Here is a 17,568-nt window from a genome sequence, read left to right on the forward strand (position 1 = left end):
TATTATACTATATACAGAACACTACAACCCCCAGCATGACCGACCTCTAGACATGACATAACACTATTCTATTATACTATATACAGAACACTACAACCCCCAGCATGACCGACCTCTAGACATGACCATAACACTATTCTATTATACTATATACAGAACACTACAACCCCCAGCATGACCGACCTCTAGACATGACCATAACACTATTCTATATTACTATATACAGAACACTACAACCCCCAGCATGACCGACCTCTAGACATGACCATAACACTATTCTATTATACTATATACAGATCACTACAACCCCCAGCATGACCGACCTCTAGACATGACCATAACACTATTCTATTATACTATATACAGAACACTACAACTGCCAGCATGACCGACCTCTGGACATGACCATAACACTATTCTATTATACTATATACAGAACACTACAACTCCCAGCATGACCGACCTCTGGACATGACCATAACACTATTCTATTATACTAGATACAGAACACTACAACCCCCAGCATGACCGACCTCTAGACATGACCATAACACTATTCTATTATACTATATACAGAACACTACAACCCCCAGCATGACCGACCTCTAGACATGACCATAACACTATTCTATTATACTATATACTGAACACTACAACTCCCAGCATGACCGACCTCAAGACATGACCAGAACACTATTCTATTATACTATATACAGAACACTACAACCCCCAGCATGACCGACCTCTAGACATGACCAAAACACTATTCTATTATACTATATACTGAACACTACAACTCCCAGCATGACCGACCTCAAGACATGACCAGAACACTATTCTATTACACTATATACAGAACACTACAACCCCCAGCATGACCGACCTCTAGACATGACCATAACACTATTCTATTATACTATATACAGAACACTACAACCCCCAGCATGACCGACCTCTAGACATGACCATAACACTATTCTATTATACTATATACAGAACACTACAACTCCCAGCATGACCGACCTCTAGACATGACCATAACACTATTCTATTATACTATATACAGAACACTACAACCCCCAGCATGACCGACCTCTAGACATGACCATAACACTATTCTATTATACTATATACAGAACACTACAACCCCCAGCATGACCGACCTCTAGACATGACCATAACACTATTCTATTATACTATATACAGAACACTACAACTCCCAGCATGTTATTATGATGTTTACTGAAATTTCTAAATTAATAAACAAAAGATTAAAAAGCAGAAGATAAGAAAAAAGAAAAGGAGAGATGAAGGCGGAGAGAGGGATGAGGAAGAAGAGAAGATAATCCAGAGGATGGAGGTAAGAAAAAGAGGATGAAGGAAGAACAAAATAAAAAAAGAAGAAAAAGAAAAGCAGGAATAATATGGGAGGATAGAAGAAGAAGAAGGAAGGAGGAAGAATAAAAGAAAAAAGAGATTACAAAGGAGTGAAGGGAATAATGGAGGAGGGAAGAGAGGAAGGAGATGGAGACATGGATGAGGGAGAGAGAAAAGAAGAAAGGGCTGGAGGAGGGAAAGGGGGGAGCGAATAAAAGGAAAACAAGAAATAGATGTACATGAAAATAAGAGATAAGGAAGATTTAGGGGGGGAAAGGAAAAGAATAGGGGGTGATGGAGGGGAAGGTGATACAGGGGGGAGGAGAGGAGATCATGGGGGGCATGAGGGAATGAGAAGAGGAGGTGATGGGGGATGATAGAGGGGAGGAGGAAAGGTGATGATAGGGATTCATAGAGAAGGTGACTGAAGGATTGCAGGAAGGTGGTAAAGAGGGTGATGGAGGGGAGGGTAATAGAGGAGGTGGTTGAAGGGGGGTAATGGTGGTGTGCAGAGGGAGAAGAAGGGGGAGAAGAAAGGATAAGAGAAGAAAGAGAAGGAGAAGAAAGGAGAGGAGAAGAAAGAGAAGGAGAAGAAAGAGAAGGAGAAGAAAGAGAAGGAGAAGAAAAGGGGGAGAATAAGGGAGAGGAGAAGAAAGTAGAGAAGAAATAGAAGGAGAAGAAAGAGAAGGAGAAGAAAGAGAAGGAGAAGAAAGGAGAGGAGAAGGAGAAGAAAGGAGAAGAAAGGAGAGGAGAAGGAGAACAAAGGAGAGGACAAGAAAGAGAAGGAGAAGAAAGGAGAAGAGAAGAAAGGAGAGGAGAGGAGAAGAAAGGAGAGGAGAAGAAAAAGAAGGAGAAGAAAGAGAAGGCAAATAAAGAGAAGGAGAAGAAAGGAGAGGAGAAGAAAGAGAAGGAGAAGAAAGAGAAGGAGAAGAAAGAGCAGGAGAAGAAAAGGGGGAGAAGAAAGGAGAGGATAAGAAAGGAGAGGGGAAGGAGAACAAAGGAGAGGACAAGAAAGAGAAGGAGAAGAAAGGAAAAGAGAAGAAAGGAGAGGAGAAGAAAGGAGAGGAGAAGAAAAAGAAGGAGAAGAAAGAGAAGGCGAATAAAGAGAAGGAGAAGAAAGGAGAGGAGAAGAAAGAGAAGGAGAAGAAAGAGAAGGAGAAGAAAGAGCAGGAGAAGAAAGGGGGAGAAGAAAGAGAAGGAGAAGAAAGAGAAGGAGAAGAAAGAGTAGGAGAAGAAAAGGGGGAGAAGAAAGGAGAGGAGAAAGAGAAGGAGAAGAAAGGAGAGGAGAAGAAAGGAGAGGGGAAGGAGAACAAAGGAGAGGACAAGAAAGAGAAGGAGAAGAAAGGAAAAGAGAAGAAAGGAGAGGAGAAGAAAGGAGAGGAGAAGAAAAAGAAGGAGAAGAAAGAGAAGGCGAATAAAGAGAAGGAGAAGAAAGGAGAGGAGAAGAAAGAGAAGGAGAAGAAAGAGAAGGAGAAGAAAGAGAAGGAGAAGAAAGAGCAGGAGAAGAAAGGGGGAGAAGAAAGAGAAGGAGAAGAAAGAGCAGGAGAAGAAAAGGGGGAGAAGAAAGGAGAGGAGAAAGAGAAGGAGAAGAAAGGAGAGGAGAAGAAAGGAGAGGGGAAGGAGAACAAAGGAGAGGACAAGAAAGAGAAGGAGAAGAAAGGAGAAGAGAAGAAAGGAGAGGAGAAGAAAGGAGAGGAGAAGAAAAAGAAGGAGAAGAAAGGAGAGGAGAAGAAAGGAGAGGGGAAGGAGAACAAAGGAGAGGACAAGAAAGAGAAGGAGAAGAAAGGAGAAGAGAAGAAAGGAGAAGAGAAGAAAGGAGAGGAGAAGAAAGTAGAGAAGAAGGAGAAGAAAAGAGAGGAGAAGAAAGGAGAGGAGAAGAAAGTAGAGAAGAAGGAGAAGAAAAGAGAGGAGAAGAAAGGAAAGGAGAGGAGAAGAAAGTAGAAGAAGGAGAACAAAGGAGAGGACAAGAAAGAGAAGGAAAAGAAAGGAGATGAGAAGAAAGAAGAGGAAAAGAAAGGGGAGGAGAAGAAAGGGGATGAGAAGAAAGGAGAAGAGAAGAAAGAGGAGGATAAGAAAGGGGGGGAGAAAAAAAGGGGAGGAGGAGAAAGGAGAGGAGAAGAAAGGAGAAGAGGAGAAGAAAGGAGAAGAGAAGAGAGGAAGGAGAGGAGAAGAAAAGAGAGGAGAAGAAAGGGGAGGAGGAGAAAGGGGAGGAGGAGAAAGGAGAAGAGAGGAGAGGAAGGAGAGGAGAAGAAAGAGAGGATAAAGGAAAAGATGAGAGAGTGAGGAGAAATAGGGAAAATATAGATTGTTCCATGAAATTTTAGTAGGATAAACTAAGGAGACACTGATAGATGTGGTGGATTATTGGATGCCTCTCTGCTCGGTGATTATAACATCTTCTCCTCCAGTCACTTCTCATTGTCAGGTCATAGAGCCCAGTCTCCTCCATTAGATTCCTGCCTATTCTTTCTTCTCATGCACAGACAGATATTCCTCTATTCTTGTAATTTTATGTATAATCAGAAATAATTCCAGGAGGGGGTTGGATTTACCGGTCCTTAATGGCGCAGATATCGATCTGCAGGTCGGTGAAGTTCCCCAGGGCTCCGCGTTGCACCGCGATCAGGTCCTTGGGCTGGTTATCAATAAATATCAGCCTCATACATCCTTGGAATGAAGAAATGGGATTCGTACAGGAGGAATCCGCCAGCTGATCCGGGCAGCCTGTACGGGGAGAAGAAACTGCATATAAGAAGAGACCCCACATATAAGAAGAGACTGCACATATAAGAAGAGACTCCGCACATAAGAAGAGACTCCGCATATAAGAAGAAACCCCACATATAAGAAGAGACTCCACATATAAGAAGAGACTCCGCACATAAGAAGAGACTCCACATATAAGAAGAAACCCCACATATAAGAAGAGACCTCACATATAAGAAGAGACTCCACATATAAGAAGAGAGTCCACATATAAGAAGACACTCCGCATATAAGAAGAGACTCTGCATATAAGAAGAGACTCCACATATAAGAAGAGACTTCACATATAAGAAGAGACTCCACATATAAGAAGAGACTCCACATATAAGAAGAGACTCCACATATAAGAAGAAACCCCACATATAAGAAGACACTCCACATATAAGAAGAGACTCCACATATAAGAAGAGACTCCGCATATAAGAAGAGACTCCACATATAAGAAGAGACTCCACATATAAGAAGAGACTCCACATATAAGAAGAAACCCCACATATAAGAAGACACTCCACATATAAGAAGAGAGTCCGCATATAAGAAGACACTCCACATATAAGAAGAGAGTCCGCACATAAGAAGAGACTCCGCATATAAGAAGAAACTCCACATATAAGAAGAGACTCCGCATATAAGAAGAGACTCCACATATAAGAAGAGACTCCACATATAAGAAGAGACTCCGCATATAAGAAGAGACTCTGCATATAAGAAGAGACTCCGCATATAAGAAGAGACTACACATATAAGAAGAGACTCCACATATAAGAAGACACTCTGCATATAAGAAGACACTCCGCATATAAGAAGAGACTCCGCTTATAAGAAGAGACTCTATATATAAGAAGAGACTCTGTATATGAAAAGAGACTCTGTATATAAGAAGACACTCCGAATATAAGAAGAGACTCCGAATATAAGAAGAGACTCCACATATAAGAAGACACTCCGCATATAAGAAGAGACTCCACATATAAGAGACTCCGCATATAAGAAGAGACTCCGCATATGAGAAGAGACTCTCCATATAAGAAGAGAGTCTGTATATAAGAAGAGACTCTGTATATAAGAAGAGACTCTGTATATAAGAAGAGACTCCTCATATAAGAAGAGACTCCTCATATAAGAAGAGACTCTGTATATAAGAAGAGACTTTGTATATAAGAAGAGACTCTGTATATAAGAAGAGACTTTGTATATAAGAAGAGACTCTGTATATAAGAAGAGACTATGCATATAAGTAGAGACTCTGAATATAAGAAGAGACTATGCATATAAGAAGAGACTCTGAATATAAGGAGAGACTCTGAATATAAGAAGAGACTCTGTATATAAGAAGAGACTCCTCATATAAGAAGAGACTCAGTATATAAGAAGAGACTATGTATATAAGAAGAGACTCTGAATATAAGAAGAGACTCTGTATATAAGAAGACACTGTATATGAGAAGAGACTCCGCATATAAGAAGACACTCCGCATATAAGAAGAGACTCCACATATAAGAGACTCCGCATATAAGAAGAGACTACACATATAAGAAGAGACTCCGCATATAAGAAGAGACTCCGCATGTAAGAAGAGACTCCGCATATAAGAAGAGACTCCACATATAAGAAGACACTCTGAATATAAGAAGAGACTCCGCATATAAGAAGAGACTCCGCATGTAAGAAGACACTCTGAATATAAGAAGAGACTCCACATATAAGACACTCCACATATAAGAAGAGACTCCGCATATAAGAAGAGACTCTATATATAAGAAGAGACTCTGTATATGAAAAGAGACTCTGTATATAAGAAGAGACTCTATATATAAGAAGAGACTCTGTATATGAAAAGAGACTCTGTATATAAGAAGAGACTCCACATATAAGAAGACACTCCGCATATAAGAAGAGACTCCACATATAAGAAGAGACTCCACATATAAGATGAGACTCCACATATAAGAAGACACTCCGCATATAAGAAGAGACTCTGTATATAAGAAGAGATTCCTCAGATAAGAAGAGACTCCTCATATAAGAAGAGACTCTTTATATAAGAAGAGAGTCTGTATATAAGAAGAGACTCCCCATATAAGAAGAGACTCTGTATATAAGAAGAGACTCCTCATATAAGAAGAGACTCTCCATATAAGAAGAGAGTCTGTATATAAGAAGAGACTCTGTATATAAGAAGAGACTCTGTATATAAGAAGAGACTCCTCATATAAGAAGAGACTCAGTATATAAGAAGAGACTCTGTATATAAGAAGAGACTCTGAATATAAGAAGAGACTCTGTTTATAAGAAGAGACTCCTCATATAAGAAGAGACTCTGTATATAAGAAGAGACTCTGAATATAAGAAGAGACTATGTATATAAGAAGAGACTCTGAATATAAGAAGAGACTATGTATATAAGAAGAGACTCTGAATATAAGAAGAGACTCTGTATATAAGAAGACACTGTATATGAGAAGAGACTCTGAATATAAGAAGAGACTATGTATATAAGAAGAGACTCTGAATATAAGAAGAGACTATGTATATAAGAAGAGACTCTGAATATAAGAAGAGACTCTGTATATAAGAAGACACTGTATATGAGAAGAGACTCTGCATATAAGAAGAGACTCTGCATATAAGAAGAGACTCTGCATATAATCACATGGCACATAATGCAGTTCTTCTTTACGAGTGATATTGATGGACGACCCTGAGGTCTCACTATTCCCTCTGTCTCTTTATCACAGCAGATTTATCATAAAACTCTCACGTTATAAAAGAAAGAAATCAACATGGAAAATGGTGAAAAACTAAACTTTCCCAGCATTCCCCCTGCCTGCGCTATCTCCATCCTTCCCTCCTCCGCTGTAGAGCAGTGAAGATCACAGGTCACCGGAGAGGGGATCAATTATTTTTTGGTTTATTTGATTCTCATTGGAAGGAAAACTGAAGAGAAATGAAAAAACTGAAGTCAAGATGGAGGAAACTTCTATTTATTTATATTTCTATGTATCTGTTTGTCAATCTTCTATCTCATATCTATCTATCTATCTATCTATCTATCTATCTAACTATCTGTCTGTCTGTCTGTCTATCTATCTCATATCTATCTATCTATCTATCTATCTATCTATCTATCTATTATCTATCTATCTATCTATCTCATATCTATCTATCTCATATCTATCTATCTATCTATCTATCTCATATCTATCTATCTATCTATCTATCTATTATCTATCTATCTATCTCATATCTATCTATCTCATATCTATCTATCTATCTCATATCTATCTATCATCTATCTATCTATCTCATATCTATCTATCTATCTCATATCTATCTATCTCATATCTATCTATCTATCTATCTATCTCATATCTATCTATCTCATATCTATCTATCTCATATCTATCTATCTATCTATCTATCTATCTCATATCTATCTATCTATCTATCTATCTATCTAATATCTAGATCATATGAATCAGGATCATTAGAGGAAGAGATTGCACACAAGGGGTCAGGAGCCCCGGCGGTTCCTCACTCTTTGTATATTATACACATTGTCCATCCATCCATCCATCCATCCATCCATTTCTTCAGAACTGAACGTCAGGGCTCCTGAATTCCTGAATGAACTGAGTTCCTGCACTTTTTCCACAGCAGGGACAGTGTTCCCATTAGAAGGACCAGCCCTTGATTGGAAATATTGGGTTCCCACACTTTTCCCCCAGGACATGACCCGCACTGAACATCTTACCTCCGAAGTAATAGCGGTGCCCGGTGGAGATCTGTACGGGGAGGGTGGCGTGGACGGAGGAAGCCGCCCCATTATCCAGGGTCAGTGAGACGCGATGTCTTCTTGCATTGATGGTCACGGAGTGCCACAAACCGTCATTTAAAGCACTGCCTAAAAATAAGAACCGTACGTTACTCCTGAAGGTTTTATTACTGAGAGTTCACCAAGAACCCACAACTACTGTGTCTGAGCACTCTACTAATATATATGTGTGACCCTCCACTACTGTATGTCTGAGCACTCTAATATATATGTGACCCTCCACTACTGTATGTCTGAACACTCTACTATTATATATGTGACCCTCCACTACTGTATGTCTGAGCACTCTACTATTATATATGTAACCCTCCACTACTGTATGTATGAGCACTCTACTAATACATATGTGACCCTCCACTACTGTATGTCTGAGCACTCTAATATATATGTGACCCTACACTACTGTATGTCTGAGCACTATACTATTATATATGTGACCCTCCACTACTATATGTCTGAGCACTCTACTATTATATATGTGACCCTCCACTACTATATGTCTGAGCACTCTACTATTATATATGTGACCCTCCACTACTGTATGTCTGAGCACTCTACTAATACATATGTGACCCTCCACTACTGTATGTCTGAGCACTCTAATATATATGTGACCCTCCACTACTATATGTCTGAGCACTCTACTATTATATATGTGACCCTCCACTACTATATGTCTGAGCACTCTACTATTATATATGTGACCCTCCACTACTGTATGTCTGAGCACTCTAATATATATGTGACCCTCTACTACTGTATGTCTGAGCACTCTACTATTATATATGTGACCCTCCACTAATGTATGTCTGAGCACTCTACTATTATATATGTGACCCTCCACTACTGTATGTCTGAGCACTCTACTAATACTTATGTGACCCTCCACTACTGTATGTCTGAGCACTCTACTATTATATATGTGACCCTCCACTACTATATGTCTGAGCACTCTACTATTATATATGTGACCCACCACTACTGTATGTCTGAGCACTCTACTAATATATATGTGACCCTACACTACTGTATGTCTGAGCACTCTAATATATATGTGACCCTACACTACTGTATGTCTGAGCACTCTAATATATATGTGACCCTCTACTACTGTATGTCTGAGCACTCTACTATTATATATGTGACCCTCCACTAATGTATGTCTGAGCATTCTACTATTATATATGTGACCCTCCACTACTGTATGTCTGAGCACTCTACTAATACTTATGTGACCCTACACTACTGTATGTCTGAGCACTCTACTATTATATATGTGACCCTCCACTACTATATGTCTGAGCACTCTACTATTATATATGTGACCCTCCACTACTGTATGTCTGAGCACTCTACTAATACATATGTGACCCTCCACTACTGTATGTCTGAGCACTCTAATATATATGTGACCCTCCACTACTGTATGTCTGAGCACTCTAATATATATGTGACCCTCCACTACTGTATGTCTGAGCACTCTAATATATTTGACCCTCCACTACTGTATGTCTGCGCACTCTACTATTATATATGTGACCCTCCACTACTGTATGTCTGAGCACTCTACTATTATATATGTGACCCTCCACTACTGTATGTCTGAGCACTCTAATATATATGTGACCCTCCACTACTGTATGTCCGAGCACTCTACTATTATATATGTGACCCTCCACTACTGTATGTCTGAGCACTCTACTATTATATATGTGACCCTACACTACTGTATGTCTGAGCACTCTACTATTACATATGTGACCCTACACTACTGTATGTCTGAGCACTCTACTATTATATATGTGACCCTACACTACTGTATATCTGAGCACTCTACTATTATATATGTGACCCTCCACTAATGTATGTCTGAGCACTCTACTATTATATATGCGACCCTACAATACTGTATGCCTGAGTACTCTACTATTATATATGTGACCCTACATTACTGTATGTCTGAGCACTCTACTTTGTATGCCTGAGCACTCAATACTGTATATTTAAGCATTCTACTATTGCATGTCTGAGCACTCTACTACTACATATCAAAACACTTTAATACTGTATATGTAAACATTTTATTACTGTATGTCTGATCCCTCTACTTCTTTATATATGATCACTCTACTACTGTATATGTGAGCATTCTACTACTATATGTCTGATCATTCTACTTCTTTATATATGAGCACTCTACTACTGTATAACTGAGCACTCTACTACTGTATAACTGAGCACTCTACTTTATATCTGAGCACTCTACTACTGTATATGTCTGATCATTCTATTTCTTTATATATGAGCACTCTACTACTGTATGTCTGATCATTCTACTTCTTTATATCTGAGCACTCTACTACTGTATGTCTGATCATTCTACGTCTTTATATCTGAGCACTCTACTACTATATGTCTGATCATTCTACTTCTTTATATATGAGCACTCTATTACTGTATAACTGAGCACTCTACTACTGTATAACTGAGCACTCTACTTTATATCTGAGCACTCTACTACTGTATATGTCTGATCATTCTATTTCTTTATATATGAGCACTCTACTACTGTATGTCTGATCATTCTACTTCTTTATGTCTGAGCACTCTACTACTGTATGTCTGATCATTCTACTTCTTTATATCTGAGCACTCTACTACTGTATGTCTGATCATTCTACTTCTTTATATCTGAGCACTCTACTACTGTATATCTGATCATTCTACTTCTTTATATCTGAGCACTCTACTACTGTATGTCTGATCATTCTACTTCTTTATATCTGAGCACTCTACTACTATATGTCTGATCATTCTACTTTATATATGAGCACTCTACTACTGTATAACTGAGCACTCTACTTAATATCTGAGCACTCTACTACTACTGTATATGTCTGATCATTCTATTTCTTTATATATGAGCACTCTACTACTGTATGTCTGATCATTCTACTTCTTTATATCTGAGCACTCTACTACTGTATGTCTGATCATTCTACTTCTTTATATCTGAGCACTCTACTACTATATGTCTGATCATTTTTCTTCTTTATATATGAGCACTCTATTACTGTATAACTGAGCACTCTACTACTGTATAACTGAGCACTCTACTTTATATCTGAGCACTCTACTACTGTATATGTCTGATCATTCTATTTCTTTATATATGAGCACTCTACTACTGTATGTCTGATCATTCTACTTCTTTATGTCTGAGCACTCTACTACTGTATGTCTGATCATTCTACTTCTTTATATCTGAGCACTCTACTACTGTATGTCTGATAATTCTACTTCTTTATATCTGAGCACTCTACTACTGTATATCTGATCATTCTACTTCTTTATATCTGAGCACTCTACTACTGTATGTCTGATCATTCTACTTCTTTATATCTGAGCACTCTACTACTGTATATCTGATCATTCTACTTCTTTATATCTGAGCACTCTACTACTGTATGTCTGATCATTCTACTTCTTTATATCTGAGCACTCTACTACTATATGTCTGATCATTCTACTTTATATATGAGCACTCTACTACTGTATAACTGAGCACTCTACTTAATATCTGAGCACTCTACTACTACTGTATATGTCTGATCATTCTATTTCTTTATATATGAGCACTCTACTACTGTATGTCTGATCATTCTACTTCTTTATATCTGAGCACTCTACTACTGTATGTCTGATCATTCTACTTCTTTATATCTGAGCACTCTACTACTATATGTCTGATCATTTTTCTTCTTTATATATGAGCACTCTATTACTGTATAACTGAGCACTCTACTACTGTATAACTGAGCACTCTACTTTATATCTGAGCACTCTACTACTGTATATGTCTGATCATTCTATTTCTTTATATATGAGCACTCTACTACTGTATGTCTGATCATTCTACTTCTTTATGTCTGAGCACTCTACTACTGTATGTCTGATCATTCTACTTCTTTATATCTGAGCACTCTACTACTGTATGTCTGATAATTCTACTTCTTTATATCTGAGCACTCTACTACTGTATATCTGATCATTCTACTTCTTTATATCTGAGCACTCTACTACTGTATGTCTGATCATTCTACTTCTTTATATCTGAGCACTCTACTACTATATGTCTGATCATTCTACTTTATATATGAGCACTCTACTACTGTATAACTGAGCACTCTACTTTATATCTGAGCACTCTACTACTACTGTATATGTCTGATCATTCTATTTCTTTATATATGAGCACTCTACTACTGTATGTCTGATCATTCTACTTCTTTATATCTGAGCACTCTACTACTGTATGTCTGATCATTCTACTTCTTTATATCTGAGCACTCTACTACTATATGTCTGATCATTTTTCTTCTTTATATATGAGCACTCTATTACTGTATAACTGAGCACTCTACTACTGTATAACTGAGCACTCTACTTTATATCTGAGCACTCTACTACTGTATATGTCTGATCATTCTATTTCTTTATATATGAGCACTTTACTACTGTATGTCTGATCATTCTACTTCTTTATGTCTGAGCACTCTACTACTGTATGTCTGATCATTCTACTTCTTTATATCTGAGCACTCTACTACTGTATGTCTGATAATTCTACTTCTTTATATCTGAGCACTCTACTACTGTATATCTGATCATTCTACTTCTTTATATCTGAGCACTCTACTACTGTATGTCTGATCATTCTACTTCTTTATATCTGAGCACTCTACTACTATATGTCTGATCATTCTACTTTATATATGAGCACTCTACTACTGTATAACTGAGCACTCTACTTTATATCTGAGCACTCTACTACTACTGTATATGTCTGATCATTCTATTTCTTTATATATGAGCACTCTACTACTGTATGTCTGATCATTCTACTTCTTTATATCTGAGCACTCTACTACTGTATGTCTGATCATTCTACTTCTTTATATCTGAGCACTCTACTACTGTATGTCTGATCATTCTACTTCTTTATATCTGAGCATTCTACTACTGTATGTCTGAGCACTCTACTACTGTATAACTGAGCACTCTACTACACTGGACATCATATACCAGGCTTAGAGCATTGAGCCTTGTTTACACAAACCATCAGAAGATGATCCATGACATTGGGCGACGAGCCAGACGTCCAGCTACGGGTGACCTCACCTAACCGCACCCACTGGCCATCATGGTGCAGACCAAGACAGTAATGGAGGCTGTGATGGAGGTCTGTCCTCATCAGAGAGTCACACTTTTGTCTTGGATACAATAAAAGCTGGAGATTGGTCTGGACACCACATGGGCAACACAATGGGGGGACATTATACAGGTCATACTTACAAGGGATTAGGTGTAGAACATTCATATAGGGAAGAGTTCTTTATAGTAAGAGCAGCCAGAGTTTAGAATAAACAATAACTACAGCAAAGCATCAAAAATCAAGAAAAAGGGGTGGAGCCTGTTTTGTATATGAAAAAAATGTGTCCAAAGCTACAAGCTGTCATAATGTAGAAACCATCCTGTAGCACTGACTGTACAGAGAGCAGACATATTTCCACCATAGCCCGAAGCTTCCATGATGGGGATTTTACTTCACTTTATATTTTCTACCACTACCTGCAGCCATCATGCTATGTATGATGAATGTATTATTTATTAAGTGATTAATTATTGATTGCAAATACATTTTATTTTCAATTAAAAAAGAAAAAAAAATAACTCAATGAGCATTTTTTTTTTGCCTTTTGCTAATATATATTCTTTTTTTTTTTATGGCGGCATTATAGTAGTTATATTCTTGTATATAGGAGCAGTATTATAGCAGTTATATTCTTGTATATAGGAGCAGTATTATAGTAGTTATATTCTTGTATATTGAAGGCAGTATTATAGTAGATATATTCTTGTATATAGGAGCAGTATTATAGTAGTTATATTCTTGTATATAGGGGGCAGTATTATAGTAGATATATTCTTGTATATAGGAGCAGTATTATAGTAGTTATATTCTTGTATATAGGGGGCAGTATTATAGTAGTTATATTCTTGTATATAGGGGCAGTATTATAGTAGTTATATTCTTGTATATAGGAGCAGTATTATAGTAGTTATATTCTTGTATATATGAGGTAGTATTATAGTAGTTATATTCTTGTATATAGGGACAGTATTATAGTAATTATATTCTTGTATATAGGAGCAGTATTATAGTAGTTATATTCTTGTATATAGGAGCAGTATTATAGTAGTTATATTCTTGTATATAGGAGCAGTATTATAGTAGTTATATTCTTGTATATAGGGGCAGTATTATAGTAGTTATATTCTTGTATATAGGAGCAGTATTATAGTAGTTATATTCTTGTATATAGGAGCAGTATTATAGTAGTTATATTCTTGTATATAGGAGCAGTATTATAGTAGTTATATTCTTGTATATAGGAGCAGTATTATAGTAGTTATATTCTTGTATATAGGGGCAGTATTATAGTAGTTATATTCTTGTATATAGGGAGCAGTATTATAGTAGTTATATTCTTGTATATAGGAGCAGTATTATAGTAGTTATATTCTTGTATATAGGAGCAGTATTATAGTAGATATATTCTTGTATATAGGAATAGTATTATAGTAGTTATACTCTTGTATATAGGACCAGTATTATAGTAGTTATATAGGGGCAGTATTATAGAAGTTGTATTATTTTATTACATCAGATGTATTTCACAGTGTGAAAGAAATGTAAACAAATGGTCTTTAATATCTATAAAATAAATAAATAAATAAATAAACAAGCCACAGAATACATAAATAAATAAAACTCTAAAGTAAAGATAATGAAGATATTTTATTCTCAGGTATTTCTCTTCTCTTTTAGTGTAATTGTAGGTGATCAGGTTCTATCTGAAGAACATAAAGTCCCTGTGAATTGTTTATTAGATGATTCCGTGCGGCCGCGGTTATAATCCGATCTGATCTGACACCTCAATAATATCAATATTTTTTAATATCTCACTTTTTATTCCGAGTTTGGGTGTTTATGGGCTGACGATAATCTCCTTGGGCTCCTCTCCAGGGTTGTGTTATTACATTTAACTTAATGCGTCTCAGTATTGTCAGATGCATTATGATTATTCAGTGAACATTTTCTACGTACGACCAAGAAGGCAAGAAGAAATTGTGTGCGCTGCATATTCCTAAATCTGATTTATAAAGTTACTTAAGAAATTCAGAAAATGCATTGAAGGTTTATGCCATAGCCTGGATATCCTTTTTCTCAAACATAGTTTATTCTTCCACTTATCCAGTGGCTGTAAATCAAAATGGGGTGGGCAGATGGGGCCATGGGCAACAATAAGGAGGACAGAGACTTATTTGGGTTCTTGCCATGCTGGGCAACACCCCCTTGGGCACTTGAGCTCCATTTGCATAATAAAAGGCTGGAAAGGACTATAGAGATTATAAAGCAATGCCCGGAATCCTAATGACTAGCCCGATGTAGCCATATTCTTACTTACACCCATGTTTTTCTACTCCCCGGTCCACCTTTAAATAGAACTCCAGTACTTAAAGGGGTACTCCGCTGCTCAGCGTTTGGAACATAGTGTGACGTCATAGCCCCGCCAACTCATGACATCACACCCTGCCCCCTCAATGCAAGTCTATGGGAGGGGGCGTGACGGCCGTCACGCCCCCTCCCATAGACTTGCATTGAGGGGGTGGGGTGTGATGTCAAAAGGGGGCAAAGCTAGGACATCACAAGCTCCCGGCGCCGGCTCCGGTATTCGGAATAGTTTGTTCCAAACGCTAAGCAGCGGAGTACCCGGGGCTTAAGTCCTGCAGGAACTCATGGGTACGGAGTTCCTGCACTTTTTCCACAGCAGAAACGCAGTTCCCATTAGCAGGAGTCCTGCAGGACCAGCTCTTAAAGGGGGATTCCGCCCCCTAGACATCTTAAAGGGGGATTTCGCCTCTAGATACGATGTCTGATCGCGGCGTGAACACGGAAGCCCGCACACAGCATTCGGAACTCAATGTTCCAGACGTTGGGGAGCGGAGTCACCCTTTAAGTGGAAATCTTGGGTGAGTTCCTAGACTTTTTTTTCCCAGGACTTGACCCCAGTATTCATTGTCCACATGATATGTGATAAGTGTTTGATCGTGGGGAACCCAACCGCTGGGACCCCCCTCCCCCCCAAATCTCCTGCGCCCCAGCTCTCCCTATGCAATGAGCTGGCACCGCTCCATGCACAGAATGGTGGCCGACGTGCCCCTTTTATGTATGTCTGGGGAGAACCTGAGATACTGCGCTCGTGTATCTCTGGCTCACCCATAGAGGTGCATGAAGGAAGCGCATCGACCACCCCTTCATTCTGTGGTCAGCACCGCTACGTCAGGGATCGTTTGCTGCACTGGACATGAGGAGAACTTGGGAGCCAGGCAGGAGATCAGTGTCTGAGCACTGGGACCCCTTGCTATCAGACACCCCCCCTCCCATAGACATGAATGGAGGGGGCGTGGCTTGATGTCACAAACACGGCAACTATCCATCCTTTGGATAGGGGATGAGATGTCTAGGGGTGGAGTTCCCCTTTAAGTCAACCTGTGTACATGATTTGAGATATCTTACGAAACGATAACATTACCTGCGCTTATGGGCTGGATATTCACCATCTCCTTCTGGATCATTAGGAGCAGTTTTCCCGAAAACAGCTGAAGTATGAGAACCCCGTGATCTCCAGAAAGTTTGCTAGAAAGCAGAAGACCATCGCCATTCCACGTGCGGAACTGAAAGCTGACGGAGAGGTCGTCCATTTGCGGAGTCCCCGGTAATAACAAGTAACTGGTGCCGGGGTTCAGGAAAGTGACCGGAACCACATGGGGTTCGGAGCAGGAAAATGTGATATTGCCCTAGAAAATAGAAAAATAATAAAATAAATAGATAAAATAATAATTTCATGAGGAACAACCTAAAATCCAGGATGATTTCCTTATGTTAATGGAGAACTCTTCCTCCACAGAGCCGGTGTGCACTAAGGTTACACAATGAGGCAAAGGGAACCCATGAGAGTCAAATCCTCACCATGAAGAAGTTTTATTTAGACTCTGAAATCCCTCGTCGGTCTATTAACTTTTTTTTATGGAGCAAAACTGGGTCAAGAGATCGGGAAATGAGAAAATGGAAATGAACGGGAAATGAGCAACTACGATACAATGTCATAAAGTCATACAGTGGTCTATATATGGAGAAGGATGGTGGTGGTTAAATGAGCAAAAAAAATTATTTAAAAAAAAGTGTGGGGGGGGAGGGGGAGAGGGGTAAAAGGGGCAATGGACCGGCCACCAACACCATTTAGGAATATCTGCCAAGGATGATGGGAGTTGTAGTTTTGCGATCTCAATCTGTGAATCTCCAAACTGCCATCGGCCGCGGGTTGGGGAACAATCCTATTGAGCAATGTATCCCAAATAGGGTGCCTCCAGCTGTTACAAAAGTCCAACTCCAACATGCCTGGACATGCTGGGAGTTGTAGTTTTGCAACAGCTGGAGGCAGCCTGGTTGGGAAATACTTCT

The 17,568-nt window shown here is 38.7% G+C and overlaps 1 protein-coding gene across 1 annotated transcript in view; it reads right to left on the reverse strand.

The window, feature by feature from the left end:
- Positions 1 to 17,568, reverse strand: part of CNTNAP5 (contactin associated protein family member 5) — a gene marked incomplete in the record, with an annotated part of 569,649 nt that overhangs the window by 225,614 nt on the left and 326,467 nt on the right. Inside the window, 3 exon segments of the mRNA XM_056536567.1 lie at positions 3,930 to 4,101; positions 7,899 to 8,048; positions 16,640 to 16,904. Coding sequence (XP_056392542.1) covers positions 3,930 to 4,101; positions 7,899 to 8,048; positions 16,640 to 16,904 — 587 coding nt within the window.

The sequence above is a fragment of the Hyla sarda genome, chromosome 8 (assembly GCF_029499605.1).
Source record: "Hyla sarda isolate aHylSar1 chromosome 8, aHylSar1.hap1, whole genome shotgun sequence".
NCBI lineage: Eukaryota > Metazoa > Chordata > Amphibia > Anura > Hylidae > Hyla > Hyla sarda.